This window comes from Hevea brasiliensis, chromosome 16, assembly GCF_030052815.1.
Source record: "Hevea brasiliensis isolate MT/VB/25A 57/8 chromosome 16, ASM3005281v1, whole genome shotgun sequence".
Taxonomy (NCBI): Eukaryota; Viridiplantae; Streptophyta; class Magnoliopsida; order Malpighiales; family Euphorbiaceae; genus Hevea; species Hevea brasiliensis.
In genome coordinates this window covers 47,501,098-47,523,046 of record NC_079508.1, presented here as the reverse complement: position 1 = coordinate 47,523,046, position 21,949 = coordinate 47,501,098, and the positions used below count along the sequence as shown (strand labels likewise).

The window sequence follows — 21,949 nt, the reverse complement described above, 5'->3', positions numbered from 1 at the left end:
TATTCGATTCGGTTCAATTTAATCGATTTATTTCTCTTCAAAATCAAATCGAACTAAAATAATCGAAATTTTTATAATATAAAAACTGAATCGAACCGATTAAATTTTAAAATTGAACGATTGAACCAAATTGACTTGATTTAGTTCAATTTTTCGATTTAAACCGAAATCTGCTCACCCTAGTTAGGGATCCTATTGTATTATGAGTTTAGGGCTGTGTACTATGCCCTGTTATATCAATGAATTTCTATAATTTTTAATAATAAAATAAAATAAAATAAAAATTTGATTGCATTATATATCAAACATGGCCTAAACTCATTGGCGAAAACCTAAAACTCATTGGAAGAGGATTGTCCCGGGGAGAAGTAGTAGCTCTTATATGTTTTAAGGCGCCGTAAAGACAACATAAAGGGAATTGTGGGGTTGCACAAGATCACACGTGTGTGTGCGTGTATATATATATATATATGAATATGTGTCATGTGAAAAGGCAAAACATACACACTGCTTTTCATTCCCTTAGGCCTTAATTTACTCTACACACACTTTTAATTATCAAAAACATTAATTATGTGAAGCTCTTTCTTCCAACTCATGCACCTTTTCATCCCTCCATTTTATTGCTGTGTTAATGTTCATATCTTTTTGGTTGCATCAATCTCATTTCAAGAATCAAGAACCTGCATTATTGTTGCTTGATGATCTATTATTATTCTGTCATATATATGGCAGCTACCAATGATTTTGTGTAAAGCAAGAATTATGATTTGTTCAGTCCACTTTGATTAAAATATAATAAGATAAGAAATTGGAATAATTATTTATTTTGAAATTTTTGGGAAAGTTAATTGTGGATTTTTATTGATATAATAGGGTTGTTATTCTGATTATTAAACTTGTTGAAATAAAATATAACTATGTAAGGTGATTAATTTTTTTTAATTAAATGTTGAACACATAAATCATCAAAAGAAGTGTTAAGTCTCAAATTAAGATATATTCTGAAGAAAATAAAATTTTAATTGAGAGAAGTAAATGAAAGACTTTAATAAAAATTTAAATTTTGTCAAATTTGATTTTGAAATGAAAATAAAATGCTTCAGAACAAAACAATTGAAAAATTCAAATGTATATGGATTAAGAAAATGCAGTTAATATAGTTAAAACAATCAATTTTCTTTAGTTTTTTTTTCTTAATATACTCTTACTCATAATGCTCCATTAAAAAGTAAATAATTATTAAAATTAATAGATTTTATTTTTTTAATACATATTAAATAGAGATATATTAGTAAGTTAATAAATAAATTATTATATTATTTAAAAAGAAAAGTGACTTATTATGTAAGACAACTCAACCCAACTCAACTAAGTTTTTATCCCCAAAATTTGAGGTCGGCTATATGGATTCGCTTTCTCCACTCTAAACGATTTTGGATTAAATTCTCAGAAATATGAATATTGTACTACTCTCCTCCAAGTCAATTTAAGTCAACCCTTTTTTTTCTTTCTATCCTCTAACCTAATGTGCTCTACTTGTCTAATTGGAGCCTCCGTATATCTACGCTTCACATGATCAAACCACCTCAATCTCCCTTCTCTCAACTTATCCTCAATTGGCACCACTCCTACATTTTCTCTAATACTCTCATTACGGACTTTATCTAGTCTAGTATGGCCACTCATCCACTTTAACATTCTCATCTCTGCAACTCTTATCTTAGACGCATACGAATCCTTCAGTACCCAACGCTCACTACCATATAACATAGCCGGTCGTATGGATGTACGGTAAAATTTTCCTTTCAACTTATTGGAAATCTTACGATCACATAAAACTCCCGTGACATATCTCCACTTCAACCATCCGGTTTTAATCCTATGACTAACATCCTCATCACATCCCCATCTACTTAAAGGACTGAGCCGAGATATTTAAAGTGATTACTTTGGGACAGTACCACTCCATCCAAACTAACTCCTTCCCTATCACCAGTTTGGCCTTCACTGAACTTATAATGCATGTATTCTATCTTTATTATTTAAGACAAATAAAAAAAAGGGTAAGCATATTTTTGTGTGAGACAAAAGGAGAAGTACCATTTATCATTCTTCTTCTTCTTCTTTTTTGTCAAAAAATAGACACACATGCAGCTCATGCAAGGAATATGCTCCGTAGTAAAGCCATGAAATTTACCAGGATGCACTAATCCTTGTAAGGCAACACATGCACGCATCTACAATCGATATAAAATCTCAAAAGACTAACTCATTTCTCAGTTATACATTCTAATTGCTACACAGTTCAGCTCACCTCTTAATTTATTTACCTTTTTTCATTGAAAGATAGGCGCATACGCAACTCATACATGTTCTTTAAACAAAATTTATCCTTCTTTGTAATTCAAAGAAATCTTATAATATTTTTAACATAAAAAACAAAAGTTTGGGAGCTCTACGAGATCAATTATGGAAACAATGTTATTTTTCAATTAATTATTTGGGAAGATACAACAAATGATTTGTGGGGAGGAGCCAATCAGCTTAAGGTTGAATGGTGAGAAGAGTTCAATACACAAAAAGCAATTAAAGAATGGAAATTGGAGAAGATAGGCTTGAACTAGATCTTTCTGCAGTCTCTAAGTTCTTAAACCAAGAACTTGGAGTTCCAACCCCTTTTACAATTTACATGGGAGAGAGAGCATTGGGCAATGTGGTGGTTAGGGCAGAGCATTCGGTCGGTTCAGTTCCGAACTGAATCGAAAATAAAAACTTGAAACACCAAATCATTTAAAAATATAAACTGAACCGAACCGATTACCTAAGGAGAACCGAACCAAATCAAATCGAAAAATATCGGTTCGGTTCTGTTGCATTAAACCGAAAATATTAGAATTTTTATTTTTTTGGGTTGGGTTATGCATTTTGGACCGTGTTATGCATCTTGGGCCTTGAGACTTATACATCTTGGGCCTTGAGACTTATACATCTTGGACTGAAAAATTATTTGACCTATTTTACTGTTCATTTTATCGGTTTTATCGGTTTTAACAGAAAAAAAACCAAACTGAACCAAAAATCGAATATATTTAAAATTTTAAACCAAACTGAACTGATAAACTAAAAAATTAAATCGATTGAATTGAAATAGCTCGATTCGATTTAATTTTTCAATTCACACCAAAAACTGCACACCCCTAGTGGTGGTGGGGGGATCTAGGAATTATGGCAGTCCTTAAAAGGTTATTGGAAAAACAATTTGGATATTTACACAAAAGTTTGGGCCACACATTACAAGAAAAGTTTGGTGGCTAACTTTTCATCATCAGTTGACTCATATTATTAAAGCTTTGGATAAATATTTCTATGTAGATATAGACCTCAGCTTAGGGCATTTAAACCCTGCATCTCTACAGTCTACAATCTATAATATAAATTTAAATTTTTTAAATAAAAAATATTTTATCAATTAAAAATAAAATGCAAAAGTATTAAATATAAATTTATTATATTATATTTTTATATAAATAAAATTAATCACTTACACAAAAATAAAAAAAATTGATATTATTGATAAAATATATAGATTGACCAATAAACGAATTACGCGTTTCATATTTTAATTCTATTATATTTTTATGAATTTTATCAGATAATCTCTAAATTTAATTTTATGATTTATACTTTATATAATATTTTTTTAAAATAAAATAATTCACTATCGAAAACACGTAATTTCTCTTTTTATGTGAAGTGTGGTCTATGGTGGCTTTTGCCCACAGAAAATAATTTTAAATGCATCTCAAATTAATCAAACGATGGTAGTGGAAAAACTAATTAATTAAATGATTTTTCACGTAGAAGATGGTGATCGGGGAGGGGAAAAAGCTAATTAATTAACTTGAAGGAGTTATTTTATGATAAGGATATGGCATAATTTAATAATGTAATTATGATTTGAATTTTAATTTATATATAGTTATCGTAAAACATTTGATTAAAAAAATTATATTTTAAAAATAAATTGACTAAAAAAATTTAAATCTTTATATTTATTACTATTTTATCTAATTTTTTTTGTATTTTGAATAATTAAATTAATTTTTTTTAAATTGAAAAAAAATTATTTTCAAATTTTAATAGATAAATTATAATTTAGTTATTGAGATTTAATAAAACTGTTGGACCTAGGTGTCTTAACCCATTTTTTGATGATAATAAACAATTAGTGTGCTACTAATAGACTTTGAAAGTATTTGTGTTGAGTTTATAAGCCCTAGATTCAAAATTGTCAAATTGGTTCAAATCAAAGTTAAGAAAAAGCAAAATAAGGAAGCTAATATTTATGGGACCCTACAATATAACTTCTATTTATTTTATATCTTGTAAATATCATTTAATTAATTGTGTTACCTCAAGTCTAGGTGGTACTAAGAATATCTTGTTCAACTGGGTTTTCACATAATTTTTTATCAAGGGAAAATTAAATAAATTTCTCAAAAATGCAAAATTAAATTTGAAAAGTATTTTAGTTGTAAAATACATTGAATTAGCTTTTCAATGGTTTAAACGGATCAAAAATCTGAGTTCGGATAAAAAAGTTATGAGTTTTTTAAACTATTAATTTCTTAGTGTCTTTACTTGTAACTTTTTCTTGACTAAGGGGGAGTAAAATGAAATTTTCATATTTGAGAAATGTAAATTTATTTTTTAAAGTGTTTTCATTAAAAAGTTTATGAAATTAGCTTTTCAATGATTCAAATGGATCGAAAATCTGAGTTCCAGTGAAAAAGTTGTGCATTTCCAAAGTCTAAGTGCCATTTTGACACTTTCTATTCAAATAGTACTTCGGCAGTCGAAAGTGGGAAGTTCGGTTGCTGAAGTTCATTCTTTAAATCATGATTTTTGAGCGTTAAAAACCATTTTGTTCATAAAGTACTCCAGCAGCCGAAAGTGGGAACTTCGGCAGTCGAAAGAGACTTTTCAAATGCTATTTTTTAGCGCTCCAACCTTTGGCAGCCGAATCTAGGTTTCTGCAACTCAATAAAATAGAGCTTTGGGTGGTTGAATGGCTAGTTTAGTATTTAATGCACCCCCAACAATTATTTTCTTGCAAAAACTATAAATAGACATAATTTATGACTGGAAATAAGTAACAATAACAATCTTTTTAGAAATTTATTGCGTTCTAAAGATTTTCTTCATTCTTTTTCTCTATAACTTGAGCTATCATAGTTAATGTTGAAAACTTGATATTTGAGTTGTAAATTATTTGTTTTGAGAATTCATTTAAGATTGTTGTGATCACTTATTGTAATTTTGAATGTGATAGAGCTTTCAATAGCTCTTGAGTGTAAAGGGATTTGTAAAAGAGCAAGAGTTTGCTCTTGTGGTGATTGTAAATGGTTTATTCTTCACCCAAAGAAGAATTTTAGTATAGTTAATTCTCAAGGAGGGCCTTGAAGAAAGGACGTAGGCTTGGAATAGCAGAATCTCTATAAATTTCTTGTATCATCATTATTTCTCTACTTTTCTTTGTATTTAAATTTCTTTTAGTCTTTAATTTTATAATTAAAATCCAATTCATCCCCTTTTAGGTTGCTACAGGGACAATAAAAACCTACAACTTAATTTTTATATTTTTAAAATTAAATAATTTAGTCTATAAAATTTGATAAAACTTATAATTTCGCACCTTCATCCACTTGACCATTAATTATAGATAAAAAGACAAAAATTTCCTTAACTTTATATATTTCTAGGAAAGAGAAATGGGAAGCCGTAACCTTTATTGCCTTGATCTAGTTGGCATAGACTGCAATCGAGTCAATACTCACCTCTATCCATCAGTCCATCCCCAAATGAACCCAAAGGAGAGATTTCACAAGTCGAGTTGGGACCCGTAAATCCACCTAGTTGGACCTTTATTTTTTTGTTGAAAAAATTTATTTTATTTTATTTTAAAAAATCAAAATTTCACTTATTAAAATATATATATAAAAGAAAAATTCTAAAACAATTCTGAAAAATTCTTATGTAAAGAAGAATTAATTTTGAGACTATGCGATGAATTTTATGTAAAAATTTTGATGCAGAATTGATTATAATAAGCTTTTAATTATTGATTTGGAAATATTTAATAAACATAACTTTTACATTAAGTTTTAAAAATTAAAGATTAATAATTTAGAGTACACATAATTCATGGGTGAGTATAAGAATTATTATAATAAATAATAGGATATCAGGTAGAAATAAGGCGATAGAGGTGAGATGATTATACATTTGAGTAAATAGCAAGCGTAGTAATTTAATTTTATAATTACTTTTATAAAAATTATTAAATTTTAATTTTTTTTATAAAAATTTAATTTTATAAAAAGTATTGTGATTAAAAATTAAAAATTTTTAGATTAATTTGTTAATCTGTCAATTATTTTAAAAATAAAATTATTTTATTTTATTAATTAAAAAAAAAAATAAGATGTATAAAACGCTTTCAGTTATTCTCTCGCAGTCAAACTCTTTTTATTTTCTTTATTTTTTTTCACCAGCAATCAGTAATTAGATAATTTTATTTGTAAAATAGTTAACAGGTTAATCTCAAAACTTTTTTTATTTATAGTTACAGTGACTTTTATAAAATTAAATTAAAATTTAATAAATTTTATGAAAAAAAATTAAAGTTTAATAATTTTTATAAAAATATTAATAAAATTAAGTGATCATATATAATATTAGATTTTTAAAAAAATATACCTTTCTATAATATTCAGAAAGTATAACCTTTATACATTGGCAGAGACAAAAATTTCAGTTAGTGAATTTTATTTGAACATAAATACAAACATAACATTGAAAAAAGATTACAAAACTTTTTATGAGGTCTACAAAAACTTGTGAATAATTTTTTTTTTGTCAAAATAACTCTTTTTTTATTATGAATTGTGGATCAAAATAAAATTATTATATATAATATGTGGAGAAAAAATTTATGGCAATGTGATCATTTGACCCATTAGTATCAATGTGACGCTGCAACTGTCTCCTTCCATAAATAATTTTACTTTTATAAAAATATATTAATAATTAATTAAATTATCTTTTATTTTATTAAAAAATTATATAAATATTTATTATATTTAATAAAAATAAAAGTAAAATTAAAAAAAACAGCTAATATTTTTTAAATTTTTTAAATATTATAAATAATTTAAAAAAATTTAACTTCGATAGATAAAAATAAAATAAGGAAAAAATTTATTATTTATCATTTTTTCTAGAAAGAAAAAGAATATAAAATAAAAAAATTCAGACAAAATCTAAAACAACTACAGAGAAAATCTCTTCTCAGGGATTTTATAATGGCAAAGAAACAATATCCATACGATGAGTTTAATTTTTAATCTAAACAAATCCCTGGAGAGCTGATTTGCAAAATTGGCTAACCAATCAATGTCATAATTAATCCCTTTATACATATGAATAATTTGAGCTCTTCAATCTCTCTTCAACATCCCACCAATACATATTATAAGGGAAATTTTTCATTAAATAAAATATATAATAAAATTTATTTATTAAATATATAAATTTTATTTATTTTTATTTTAAATACATAATAAATTAAATTTGAGTAAAAATTTTTTCATAAATATATTAATATTTATTTTACTTGTTTGATTTGTTCAATTAAACATTTTACATGGAATTGCTGCTTTTCTTTTTATTGAAGATAAGAATATGCGCACTTAAATTAATGATAAGATCGCTGTTAAATCCATGGTTGCTTTCAATAAGTTCTTGTGCTGCTGTCAGTGTGCTGGCCGTACAATTTATCAATTAACATTTAATAATAATAATAATAATTTTTTACTGTAATTTTATTTTCATAATAAATATCATTAGAGGTAACTAGAACCTCAGCTCACTCCAGCGAAAAACCATGCTACAACGCTTTCATCGTTCTCCCCACATGTTTAATGGCGGAAACTGTAATCCATTTCGGCATAATTGGCTGCGCAGAGATTGCCCGAAAGGTCTCTCGAGCGATTAACCTCGCACCCAACGCCCACCCCTCCGCCGTCGCTAGCCGCTCGGTGGAAAAAGCGGCGGCCTTTGCTAAAGCTAACAACTTTCCTCCCGACGCCAAGATATATGGCTCCTACGAGTCCCTCCTCGACGACCCAGATATCGACGCCGTCTATGTCCCCTTACCCACCAGTCTTCATGTGAAGTGGGCCCCTTTGGTTGCTCAGAAGAAGAAGCATATCTTGTTGGAGAAGCCTGTGGGACTCAATGTTGGTGAGTTTGACAAAATTTTGGATGCTTGCGAGGCTAATGGAGTGCAGATTATGGATGGTACCATGTGGATGCATAATCCCAGAACTGACAAGATGCGAGAGTTCTTGGCTGATAAGGAGCGTTTTGGAGAGCTCAGAACGGTACGTTTATCTCGTTTTTGGGTTTTCTTTATTGTTGGATATATTTTCTGAATTTCTGCTCTTTTATAGAAAATCGGAAAAGGGATTTTGTAGAATGGAAGGTAAAGGTTTGGTGGTTTTGCTTCCAATGAAAAAAAAAATGGAGTGAAATCCTTGAACTTATTGCCTTTATTGAGGGTTGAAAACTTGAAATTATTTGCCTTTTTTTGTTTGTTTTATTATGTCTAAGTTGATTTGGTGATGATTGGTGACAGCTTGACAGTGTGATTTTATTCTGTTTGCCTAATTCTTGTAAAGTTGAATTTTTCCTGAATTTTCTTACACTTAACGATAGGTATAAACATCATACACTATAAATTGTGTAAAGATTTCCTAAATTCATCAAGCTATTCCAAAGGATCAACACTGTCATCAGTTATTAATGGGATTCTTTCGTCTGCTCTTCATTTTGGATGTGGGTTTTCAAATACATCATAAGCTAGATTAGTGCAGATTAATAACCAACCCGCAAATGTGACACGTAGGGAAGGTATAAATATGAAGTTAAAATGAAAATTGGACTACCTACACTCATGTTAATTTTATTGTTATTATTATTATTATTTTGCTCATTTTCTGAGAAGCATCTTTTCTTTAACAGATGCAAATGATGTGAAGAAGTCTTAAAATTTTAATAAATTTGTAAAATTTAGTAAAATTCATATTCTGTTTCATCTTTTAATTAATTATAAATATAGGTAATTCCATTTGCTCATCCAATCAAAGGAATGGAATGGCTAATTCTATTTCAGTTAGCCTTGGAAAGTTCCATTTACAGGGGATATTTTTATATTGTTGAGTTTCTGCCATTCACACTTGTAAATGGAAAAGTCTAGCAACCATACAAGTAGGTGCATGTAACTTTATCCTTAATCATGAAATATATATATATATATATATATATATATATATATATATATATATATATATATATTAAATGTGCTCAACTCCCTGTTTGCATGTATATGAAGATGAAGCCTGGATAATCATTTTTTTAATCTGGAGCTATCGCATATTGGGTAGGATTGGAATGCATATGGTATGCCTGCAATGATCTTGATACATGTGCATATGCATATTGTGTACCACCACCAACGTGTTAGCTTGTCCTATGCTTGGCTTAGGCTCATTTTACCTAAAATTTGTCACCCAAAACTTCATATTAAGTGAGTTAGACTTTTGGAGAAGCACCTGTTTTGAATTTTGGTTTAGTTTGAAGCAAAAGCAAGCATGATATATGGTCAACTTACCTAAATTCGTTTTAAATCAGGACTATATAGGATTTGCTGAAAGGTTTTGAATTACTCAATTACATTTAGTTAGGTTGAGTGTGTTGCCTCGCGGGTAGCAATGGCACCTTTCTGGCTGATGTTTGATAAGTTGATTATGGTCATTATGTAGCTTATATCTACATAATTTCTCTCTCTTATGTGAGGGGGCATTTCCTGTCCCTTGTATATATCCTTTCCTACTGTTTTTTAGCATTTTCAATATGCTTTTGAGTCTACATGGGATAGGCTTGGGTGCAAGATCTTTTTTTAAGGTACCAATCATTGTAGCAAGTTGATGCACGGAAAATAATATTTGTAATATGTGATGTCTTAGATATAAAATCTTGATACTAATTAAACAGCCAGTGAGCAACCATGTTACATTAGAGCTTCAAATATATATATATATATATATATATATATATATATATATATTTTGCTTTGGTATTTATGATTTGTTTCTAACTAAGTAATCGTATTGTTAGAAACATCTGATTGAAATGGAAAAATTCTTGTAATTATATTATAAACTAGACCTGGCCAGGGGCCAGTTTAGGCCCTGAACCTTATGGGGATTGATTTGGGTCCCATTAGCTAATTCGTAGGTTCAAATCCTACTAGATGCACACCAGTGAGACCCTCTCCCTCAACCCCGAATCGGAAAAGGTGGTTCAGTTAAGGCGTCATGGTGGACAAAATAAGGTGCCATATGGAACAAACTGCTAAAAACCTGAAATCGAAGCCGCTTCAAACCAGAACCAGAATCACAATTGAATCAGACTGAACTTGGCTCTGAACTATCTTAAACTGAAGCTGGCTGAACTACCTAGAGCCAGTCTGTCCTATTCATTTTCTCTCTACCCTAAACTGTCAGTTCTGGCTTGGATCGATGGCCAGGTCTATCATAAACTCCTTGCACTGGTTGTTTTTTCTTTTCCCTTTTTTGGGATTTTGTGTGTGTGTGTGTGTTTTTGGGGTGGGGTTTGGGTGGTTACTTTTAAGTGATAAAATTGTTGCAATACTTGCTATAATATTTTGGGCTTTTGGCATGGAAAACCTGATTTTCTTTGCCTATTGCTGGTTGAGGGGCCATAGATGGTGGTAGATCTGGCAATGGTCTGGTTCAGACCCGTAATTGGACCTGAACTGGTCTGGTACTGGGCTGGTTCAGTTCATTTTGACATGTTTTTCTTTAGAAAAAGGACAATAAAAAAGGTTTAATTGTCGAATAGGCTCAAACTGCATTGAACTGGAACTGAAACTGGAGGGACCCTACAGTCCCATGTCGAGCCTGGCCCCTTGGTTCCAGGAACTGGAGGCTAGGTCTAGATCGTGGCTCCAGTAGGGAGATGAATGAAGGCTTGATTGGAAATCTTACTGGTTGAAAATTTTTATTTCTACATTTCATTAATGTAAGAGTCATGTTTTTTTAGAAATGTGTACTAAATACTGGCTAGATTTGTCCTAATTAATCTCCTAATAATGGCTACCTGTATAAATTTAATTCTAACTTTGATAATTTTCTGTAATTAATATTTTGTAAGTGTTGTTTGTTATGTTTTATGTTTGCGTATGAATTAAAGTCATTAGTGCCACGGTGATATCACCATTGCTGACTCAAGTTTCCCAAGATAATTGCTTATTCTAGTCTGAGTTCAGGTGAGGAATTTCTTGTGTGTTTGTTGTTCTAAAATCTCATTTCGGTGCTCCAGATACACAGTATTTTTACATTTGCTGGTGGTGAGGATTTTCTGAAGAATGACATTCGTGTCAAGCCAGATCTTGATGGTCTTGGTGCTCTTGGAGATACTGGGTGGTATTCTATTCGGGCAATCCTCTGGGCCACTGATTATGAACTGCCAAAGACTGTTGTAGCCTTGCGTGGACCTGTTTTAAATGAAGCGGGCGTTATTTTGGCCTGTGGGGCTTCTTTACATTGGGAAGATGGCAAAGTAGCAATATTGCATTGCTCTTTCTTAACGCATTTGACCATGTTTGTTACTGCAATTGGAACAAAGGGAACTTTGCATGTTGATGATTTCGTCATTCCTTTTAATGAGAAGGAAGCCCCTTACACTACATCTTCAAAATCTTGGTTCAATGAACTTGTGACAGGGTGGGAACCGTTGCCAAGCCAGAACATGGTCTTCGTAGATCTCCCTCAGGAAGCTTGCATGGTGAGAGAATTTGCTAGGTTGGTTGGAAATATCAAGGTGAATGGTGCAAAACCCGACCAAACATGGCCAACTCGCAGCAGGAAGACGCAACTCATACTGGATGCAGTGAAGACATCAATTGAGAGAGGTTTTGAGCCTGTTGAGATTGCAAATTGATTGAGGCTTATCCTGCCTGTAAGTCTCTGTTTATTTGAATCAGAATTGTCCCTTTGGTGTAAGTAAGGTTATTGTTGTTGTTCTGTCTAAATAATATCTGTGGATGTATGGCCTCCCAAGGCTTATTTCAATGTGCATTTTATGTGAAACAGTAGTACCTTCTTTGGTTTATGATTGTTGCTTTAATTATTTTCATGTGCTTAAGTTGAAAGCCTGCTACTATAATGCTTGCTGTAAGTAGAAGTTTGGTCCTCGGGAGGGGGCCTCAGGTGCACAAATTCCCAGGTGCCTAAATGGGGAATTTTGTTATAGCCATTGATAATGCTAGGGCCTATTGTGATCAACGGTAAAAATTTATTCATCGTATATATAACAGTTGTATGAAATTAATATGCTTCACAATCTTCTTGTTTAACTTTCTACTCCTTTTATTTTCCCCATAAAATTAATATGCTTCACAATTTTACATAGCTCTACGATCCAACTCTCAAGAGGTAGAGAAACATAATACAATCAATCATACACATACATCTTTAAATTGTTAGATAATATATAAAGTAAAATATTTCATGGTAAATCTGGCAAAAGGTTCGGTCTGAATCGAAATAGATTGTTTAATTTTTAAAATTTAAAAAATTAGAATTAAATTATTAATTTTTTTTAAGTTCAATTTCAATTTTAATTAAATTTAACTATTAAATTTTTAAAAATATTTTTACCTAAAATCAAATTTACTTATGGTTTATTTATTTATTTTAAAATTACTTTTTGATAAAGGAAAAAAAGCATATTATTCTCATAATTTTTAAAAATAATAACATTATTTTTATTTTAGCAACTACAATATTTAATTACATTTTTTTTATCATTTTAATAAATTAAATTATTTTTAAATATATTTTAACTAAATATTTAAATTATTTAAAAATAATAATTAATTACTTATTTTTAGATTGACATATAAATTAAAAATATATTTTAAGTTAGAAATTAAAAGCAATTAACCAAATCAAATTCTCTTTTAATTACAACCCTAAAAGCAACTTAGCATTACTACTAAATTAATGTTATATTTGGTAAGATATTATCAAATTTTCTGTTGAATCTCAATCAAAATTTGATTAAAAAGCAAAATATATTCTCTCTCTCGCCAATTTTTTAGAGAGAGAGTTTCTCTTTTTTTTTTTTTTTTTGTTCTTTTAGGAGCTTAGTATGCGGTTATCAATGTCTTTCAGAGGCTTCCCCTGCCCCTCCTAGGCAGTCCAATTGTGAGTTTTTCCACTCTTCCCACCTCCGGGTCGAGATGTATATACGTTTTTTTGGGTTTGTTTAGGTGTTGGGTTTCAGATTTGTGCATTCTTAAAGAGGGTGTTTATTGGGATGATTTGCATTGTGGTTATGCTCCTTCTTGTTCTGCTCTAAGGGCTATGGATTATAGGATGGTTCCTCAGGGTCTATAACTGACGCTTCTTAGCAAGCCAGTAACCCTTTGTTAAGAGAGAGGCCATCCCCTCCTTCAAAGAATTCGATGTTCATTTATTTTTTGGGAGCTTGAGCGTTAATCTGCCTAATAGAGTTTCTATATGTAGGTTCCTAGTCCCTATTCCTGGATTTGTGCTCCCTGGGTTGAAGAAAGACTTCTCTGATGGCTGTGCATCACAAAGCTCTAGCGGCACTTCTTCTGCTTTGGTTGGGTCCTCCTGACTTCGGGTCAAATACCCGTTTAGTCTAAGGTTACTTGACGGCTTCGATTCGTTTTTTAATTTTCTAGACTTTAATGCTTAGGACTGAGCTAGGGATCTTGTTGTATTATGAGTTTAGGACTATGTACCATGCTCTGTTATATCAATGAATTTCTATAACTTTCAGCAAAGAATAAAATAAAATAAAATAAAATAAAATAAAATTTTGATTGCATTATATTGTATTATAGGATATCAAACGTATCCTAAAACTCATTGGCAGAGGATTGTCCCTGGGGAAAAGTAGTAGCTCTTCTATATTTTAAGGTGCCGTAAAGACAACATAAAGGTGAATTGTGGGGTAGCACAAGATCACACGTATGTGTGTGTATATATATATATATATATATATATATATGAATGAGAATATGTGTCATGTGAAAAGGCAAAACATACACACTACTTTTCATTCCCTTGTGCCTTAATTTACTCTACACACATTTTTAATCATCAAAAATATCAATTATGTGAAGCTCTTTCTTCCAACTCATGCACCTTTTCATCCATCCATTTTATTGCTATGTTAATGTTCATATCTTTTTGGTTGCATCAATCTCATTTCAAGAATCAAGAACCTTCATTATTGTTGCTTGATGATCTATTATTATTCTGTCATATGTATGGCAGCTACCAATGATTTGTGTAAAGCAAGGATTATGATTTGTTCAATCCACTTTGATTAAAAAATAATAAGATAAGAAATTGGTATAATTATTTATTATAAAATTTTTGGGAAAGTTAATTGTAGATTTTTATTGATATAATAGGGTTGTTATATTGATTATTAAACTTGTTGAAATAAAATATAACTATATAAGGTGATTATTTTTTTTAATTAAATGTTGAATAAATCATCCAAAGAAGTGTTAAGTCTAAAATTAAGATATATTCTTAAGAAACTAAAATTTTAATTGAGAGAAGTAAATGAAAGAAATTCATAAAAAAATTAATTTTTGTTAAATTTGATTTTGAAATGAAAATAAAATGCTTTACAACATTAAAAAAAAAATCAAGTATATATAGCTTTCAAATTCTTCCTCTATCCCATAAAGATAGCTTATATGATTAAGAAAATGCAGTTAATATAGTTAAAACAATCAATTTTCTTTAGTTTTTTTTTTTCTTAATATACTCTTTGCTTACCATGCTCCATTAAAAAGTAAATAATTATTGAAACTAATAGATTTTATTTTTTTAATACATATTAAATAGGGATATATTAATAAGTTAATAATTTCAAAAAGAAAAGTGACGTATTGTTTAAGACAAATAAAAAAATAAAAGTAAGCATATTTTTGTTTGAGACAGAAGAAGGAGTGCAATTTATCATTTTTTTTAGAAGATAAACATACACACGTCTCATGAAAATGACACGTTTCTTAATAAAATTATGAATTTTACTAAGGCACACTAACTCTTTTAAGCTAACACTTGCCCACATTTATGACCGATGTAGTATTCCGAAAGACTAATCCATTTCTCAACTATACACTCTAACTGCTACACACAACAGTTCACCTCTCAGTTTATTTACCTTTTTTTCATTGAAATATAGGCGCACATGCAGTTCATACATGTTTCTTAGATAAAATTTATCCTTTTTTGTGGTTCAAAAGAGACCTATAATGTTTTTTTAACATAAAAATCAAAAGTTTGGGAGCTCTATGAGATCAATCATGGAAACAATGTTATTTTTCAATTAATTATTTTGGAAGATACAGCAAATGATTTGTGGGGAGGAGCCAATCAGCTTAAGGTTGAGTGGTGAGAAGAGTTCAATACACAAAAAGCAATTAAAGAATGGAAATTGGAGAGGATAGGTTTGAACTGGATCTTTCTGCAGTCTCTAAGTTCTTTTATGAAACCAAGAACTTGGTGTTCCAACCCCTTTTACAATTTACATGGAGGAGAGAGCATTGGCTGGTGGGATCTAGGAATTATGGCAGTCCCCTAGAAGGTTCTTGGAAAAACAACTTGGAAATTTACACAAGGGTTTGGGCCACACGTTACTAGAAAAGTTTGGTGGCTAACTTTTCATCATCAGTTGACTCATATTATTAAAGCTTTGGATAAATATTTCTATGTACATATATACCTCAGCTTTGGGAATTTAAACTCTGCATCTCTACAGTCTACAATCTATAATATAAATTTCAATTTTTTTAAATAAAAAAATATTTTGTTAATTAATAATAAAATACAAAAGTACTAAATACAAATCTAATATATTATATACATGCTCTATATTTCAATTCTATCATACTTTTATTAATTTCATCAGATAATTTTTAAATTTAGTTCTATAATTTATATCTCGTATAATATTTTTTATTTTTTATGTGAAGTGTGGTCTATGGTGGCATTTGCCCATATAAAATTATTGTAAATACATCTCAAATTAATCAAACGACGGTAGTGGAAAAACTAATTAATTAAATGATTTTTGACTTAGAAGATAGTGATCAAGCAGGGGAAAAAGCTAATTAATTAACTTGAAGGAGTTATTTTATGATAAGGATATTCTATAATTTAATAATGTAATTATGATTTGAATTTTAATTTATATATAGCTACTGTAAAACATTTGATTAAAAAAATTATATTTTAAAAGTAAATTGACTAAAAAATTTTAAATATTTATATTTGTTGCTATTTTATCTAAATTTTTTAGTTCTGAATAATTAAATTAATTTTTTTAAAATTGAAAAAAAAATTATCCCTAAAGTTTAATAGATAAATTATAATTTATTTATTGAGATTTGATAAAATTTATACCTTAATTCTTATATTTTTCAAAACTAAATAATGTAGTCCCTAAAATTTAAAAAAACTTATAATTTAGTCCCTTGGTCCACTTGACCATTAATTACATATAAAAAGACAAAAATTCTCTTTACTTTATATATTTTCTAGGAAAAAGAAATAAGAACCCGTAAGCTTTCTTGCCTTGATCTAGTCGTCACAAACTGTAATTGAGTCAAGACTCACCTCTATCCATCAGTCCATCCCCAATTAAATGAACCCAAAGGAGAGATTTCGCAAGTCAAGTTGGGATCCGTAAATCCAACTTGACTAGATCTTTATTTTTTCCATGTAAGAATTTATTTTATTTTATTTTAAAAAATTAAAATTTCACTTATTAAAATGTAAAAATATATATAAGAAAACTTAAGAAAAATTTTAAAACAATTCTGAAAAATTCTTATGTAAAGAAGAATTAATTTTGAGAAAAATAATATTTTATTATATAATTTAATTAAAAAATTTAAATTAAGGGACTATGCGATGAATTATATGTAAAAATTTTGATGCAGAATTGACTATAATAAGCTTTTAATTATTGATTTGGACAAATATTTAATAAACATAACTTTTAAATTAAGTTTTAAAAATTAAAGATTAATAATTTAATTTTATAATTATATCATTAATTTTGAACCCTTTAATTATTTATTATTAATTATCAATATTTTATCTTTAATTACTAATAATTGACTGTAGTGGTTAATTAATTCTTTTGTGTATATGGATGGTACTGAAGTCAATAACTTTGAAACTAAAATAGTTGAAAACCGAGTAGTTAAACTTGGGATATCTAAAAATTGATGAGCACATGTATCAAAATACTAAAATAGTTGTTCTTCATTTTCTTCGGTGCCCAAAATGCAAGCAAAGGCAAATTGTTACATCTCCCTATACATTTTTATTCAAGTTTTTTTAATTTTAATTGAAATTTTGGGATTCAATGAAAAGTAATTTATATTTTAAATTAAGAATTTTAAGTATTGTCATATTTTTATTATTTTAATAATAAATCATTTTAATATAGTTAAATTAAATTTCATTTTATGTTATTTTTTTTATTGAAATTAGAGTTAATTAAGTTACATGATCATTTAATGCCCTGAAACACATATTCTTTATTTCACAATACATAAAATGTTCAATTGAAATTCAAGCTTATATTTCATAATTTGAGAAATTAATGATTTTAATATCATTAAACTAAAGTTTACTAGTTAAGACTATTTTTTCTAATTCAACAAATAATTAAAATTTTATTTTTATGAGAAGCACCATTTCTCAATACTTTTCAAATATTTTATAAATATTTGTTGAGTTTAGGGATAGCAAGGAGTTCGTATTTTCACATAGTTGACTTGACTGAATTCTAGTTATCAGAACAGATTTAGATGGTATATAATCAAGTTTGGGGTGGATTTGAGTTTAAAAAATAAAACTTGTATCTATTTGGGTTGAGTTTAAGTTTTATAAATCAGATACCTGTTTATATAGATAATTATTTACATATAAAATATATATTCTTTTAGAAAAAATAACATGTAGTTTCACATTTTGACATATGAAGGATCATTATTTGATTTTTATCAATTTGATATTTTGTATTTTCCTCCAATAGCAAATATAGTCCAAACTGTTAGTTATACCGTTAAATGACACTTACGTAGTGAATATGTGGCACTGACATGGCAACACGTGGTGGACGTAGCACGACATCAACATCATGTTAGCAATTTTAATGCAATTATTTGTTTTATCACATAAGTGCAAAAGATTGAAAACACAAGTCCCTAAATTTTAAAGAAAAAAAAACTTCAAGCCTTGAATTGAAAAATTCAAAACTTCATGACTTAAATTGAAAAAAAAAAAAAAGAAGAACTAAGTACAAAAAGCGAAATTACAGGACATTTAAGCATACTTTCCCATTTAATTTACACTTGACAAATAAGTACTCTTTAAATATTATAATTATTTTTAAACCATTCGCCCTATCTTTCTCTCTCTCTTTCTGTCTTTCTCTCCCTCTATCTATCTCTCTCTCTCCCTTACACCTTTTTTCTATCTCCTTATTTTTATCTCTCTCTTATCATCTTTTCCCTATCGAAAATCTTCCCTTTCCCCTTCCCTCTTTTCTTAGGATAATTTTATAGACCATCTCTGAATTTGGTCACATGTTTCACTTTCATTTCTAACTTCAATTTGTTACTAAAAAAAGCCTAAACTTTAATTTTGATTCAAAAAATCCCTATAACCTACTATAGCTGGTTATCAGATTAAAAAAAAAAAATAATGAAATTACCTTCTTACCTACTTTCCTCTAACACTAACAAAAAAAAAAGGGCATTTCAACTACCATATGGACCTATCATAAAAATATCAATGTCATCATAACGATCTGCTTTCTTTAAATGATGAGGATTTACCCTTTATCAAAAAGTGTTGAAACTGTATTTGTATATGTCACATGGTAGTTTAAAGGGATTATTTAATATGAAAACATGCTATTGAAAGTTAGAGAGATTTTTTTGAAATAAAATTAAAGTTTAAGAATTTTTTAGTAACAAATTGAAATTAAAGAACAGAAGTGAAATATGAGACAAAGTTCAAGGACGGGCTATAAAAATTACTCTCTTTTCTTACCATCTCTCTTTTCGATATGGGATTGTTCATTCTTTGTTTTGAATTTTTTTGCAAAACAAATTGCAAATTATGAGTAAAAAGTTCTCCATAGGGTATCAGAATTGAGAACCATTAACTTGACCACAAATGGGGTTATGTGTGTAACATTCGAGTAGGGCTATGTTGGCACGCTTTTAGGTGAAGGCGGTATAAATGAATTGTCTTACATTAAAAAGGAAGAAAAAAGTGAAGAGTATTTATAAAGGAAGAGAGAGATGAATAGAGGGAGAGAGAGAGAGAAAAAAGGAGAGTAGGGGTAAAAAGATTATAAATAATTATAATATTTAAGGATTTATTTGTTAAAATATAGAAATTTATTTATAAATCAAAGGGAAAAGTATACTAAATTATTATGTACTTTCACCTTTTGTACTTAGCCTTTTTTTTTTTTTTTAATTTAGGGCTTGAGGTTTTAAAATTTTCAATTCAAAGTCTAAGTTTCTTTTTTTTTTTTTATTTAGGGACTTGTGCTTTCAATATTTTGCACTTAGGTGATAAAATAAATAATTGCATTTAAATTGATAATATGGTGCTGATGTGTTGCCACGTCTGTCATGTATCGCCACGTCAGCGTTATTTAACGGTAACTAACTATTTGGACCGCATTTACTAATTAACAGTGGAAAATATAAGATGTCAAATTGACTAAAATTAAACTACGATATCTCTCAAGTGTAAAACTACATGGTGTTTTTGGTACTTTTCCCTTTTTTATAATAATATTGATATATATTTTTCATATATTATATTTTAAATAAATAGAATTTAAATAGTTTATAGAATTATTAAATTTTTAATTATTAAATTTTTAATTATAAATTTTTAGTAAAATATATATTTTATATAGATTATTAATTAATATATATAAAGTTAAACGAGTTTGATATTAATAACCAAATTTGGAATGATTCTGATAATAAAAATAACAATCGGTAATAACTTATAATATGAGGGTATCTGAATAAGTGACACGTGTATAGAGTGTAAGTTATGGAAATAAGGAAATTCGGGAGCTTGGAGTACCCTTATGATTTCTTAGGAATACTTTGGTGAAGTATGAAGAGGCTTCCGAATGGTTTAGACAAGGCTGGAGAGTAATCCAACAGCTTCTCCTGCAAGTCAACAAAGGTTAGAGAGTTAAAGGAATACTCCCATTGGATGATCTATAATGTATTACTATCTTTATGGGATATCCAAGTGGTATGTATGATACGACTCCCTTTTATTGAGGATACATAACACTCATCTAAACAGTTGAATAATTTATACTGTATTAATCGGATTGGATTTGGATAGCATAACTTTGGCTGCTGCCTTATTATTATAATTTCTAATGGAGTTACGTATTTTAACTTAATGATATTATAATTATATCCAATAAATTAAAAGATTCAAGTTCATATTCAAATCAGAGTATCATCTAACAACTCATTGGTATAACAGAACTAATTCTTGCTCAGTCTGTCTATACTCTGGATATCTGGCTCATGGGACATGTACACAGAAAAAATCTTGAAGAAACTACTGTGGGCAACAGGAAAAGATTTGGGTAAGATTACGCTAAGTGAAATATCCACCTCTTCCCTCGCTCACTAGCCCCCACCAACCGTTCGATATTTTGCGCCCTGCTAATAAACAGGGCACCAAAAGCGGAGACATAAGATTAAAGGCTATACAAAATAGGTTACTTTCGGAGTTAGGTTTAGGGTAGGTTGATTGGGAAAGAGAGTGAACAAAATCTACATAGAACTTCAGAATCACGCAAACGAGCTAGCTTTGATGATGCGAGAATGTGCATGTGAATATATAGAGAGTGAGGAGGGGGGCCTCGTGAGCCGTGCATGGAGCAACTCATCAACTTGTCTTTGGGAGTGAAAATTTTACCAACCCAACACAACACGCCACCGCCTCGCTTCCTTCCCTAACACACGGACTGAAAGTGAAAAAAAAAAAAAAAATCTACGTTAATTTTGATATTTAGGAGTTGGGAGCCGAGGATCCTACATTCATGGGCACATCTGCCTCTTCTTAAGATTCTTGAGAGTCGAGAGAGGTTGAACACTGAATCATGCAAGTAATGAGTAATCATAGCATAATAATCGGCATGTTGAACTGGGTAATTGAAAAATTTTATGCTGACATATTATTAAAGATGAAATTTATATATTAAATAAATAAAATTTATATATTTATATATTAATTTTTTTTAAATAATTTTTTAATATAATTATTTACTATATAAATTTTTTGTGAGTAAAAAAATTACACCAAAAATATTTTAAAATTTTTGATAGAATAGTTATGTTAAAGAATTTATGGCATTGTGGTTTAAATTTATTATTTACAAAATATAATTTAAAAATACTTTAAAAGCTATTTAATTATTTAAAATTATTTTTTAATATCTAACTAAAATATTTAAAATAATATTCTTTCAATAACAATTCAAATAGTAATAGCAAATAGGTTTTTAATTCAATTAAAATGAAGAAATTTCACATTCAAATTCCCTACTTAATTATTTTAGTTTTAAACTCAAAGGTTTATTTTAAATTTTCACATTCGAATATTCATTCATCATGGTAATTGAGTCTTTGGGATAGAAAACACGAATTTTAATAAGATATTAGACTTTG

General features: G+C 28.9%; 1 protein-coding gene across 1 annotated transcript; it reads left to right on the top strand.

Moving 5' to 3' along the window:
* Positions 1-7,929: 7,929 nt before the first annotated feature.
* Positions 7,930-12,261, top strand: LOC110652674 (uncharacterized oxidoreductase At4g09670-like). Its single transcript, XM_058138721.1, has 2 exons — positions 7,930-8,447; positions 11,470-12,261. Exons 1-2 carry the CDS (start codon positions 7,986-7,988, stop codon positions 12,088-12,090), a joined length of 1,083 nt encoding a protein of 360 aa, XP_057994704.1. The 5' UTR covers positions 7,930-7,985; the 3' UTR covers positions 12,091-12,261.
* Positions 12,262-21,949: the final 9,688 nt, after the last annotated feature.

Bases quoted from the DNA above. Each gene is read 5' to 3' on its own strand.
- LOC110652674 (XM_058138721.1), top strand. From the start codon at position 7,986: ATGGCGGAAACTGTAATCCATTTCGGCATAATTGGCTGCGCAGAGATT. The intron at 8,448-11,469 runs GTACGTTTATCT...TCGGTGCTCCAG, and splicing joins GTTTTGGAGAGCTCAGAACG to ATACACAGTATTTTTACATT.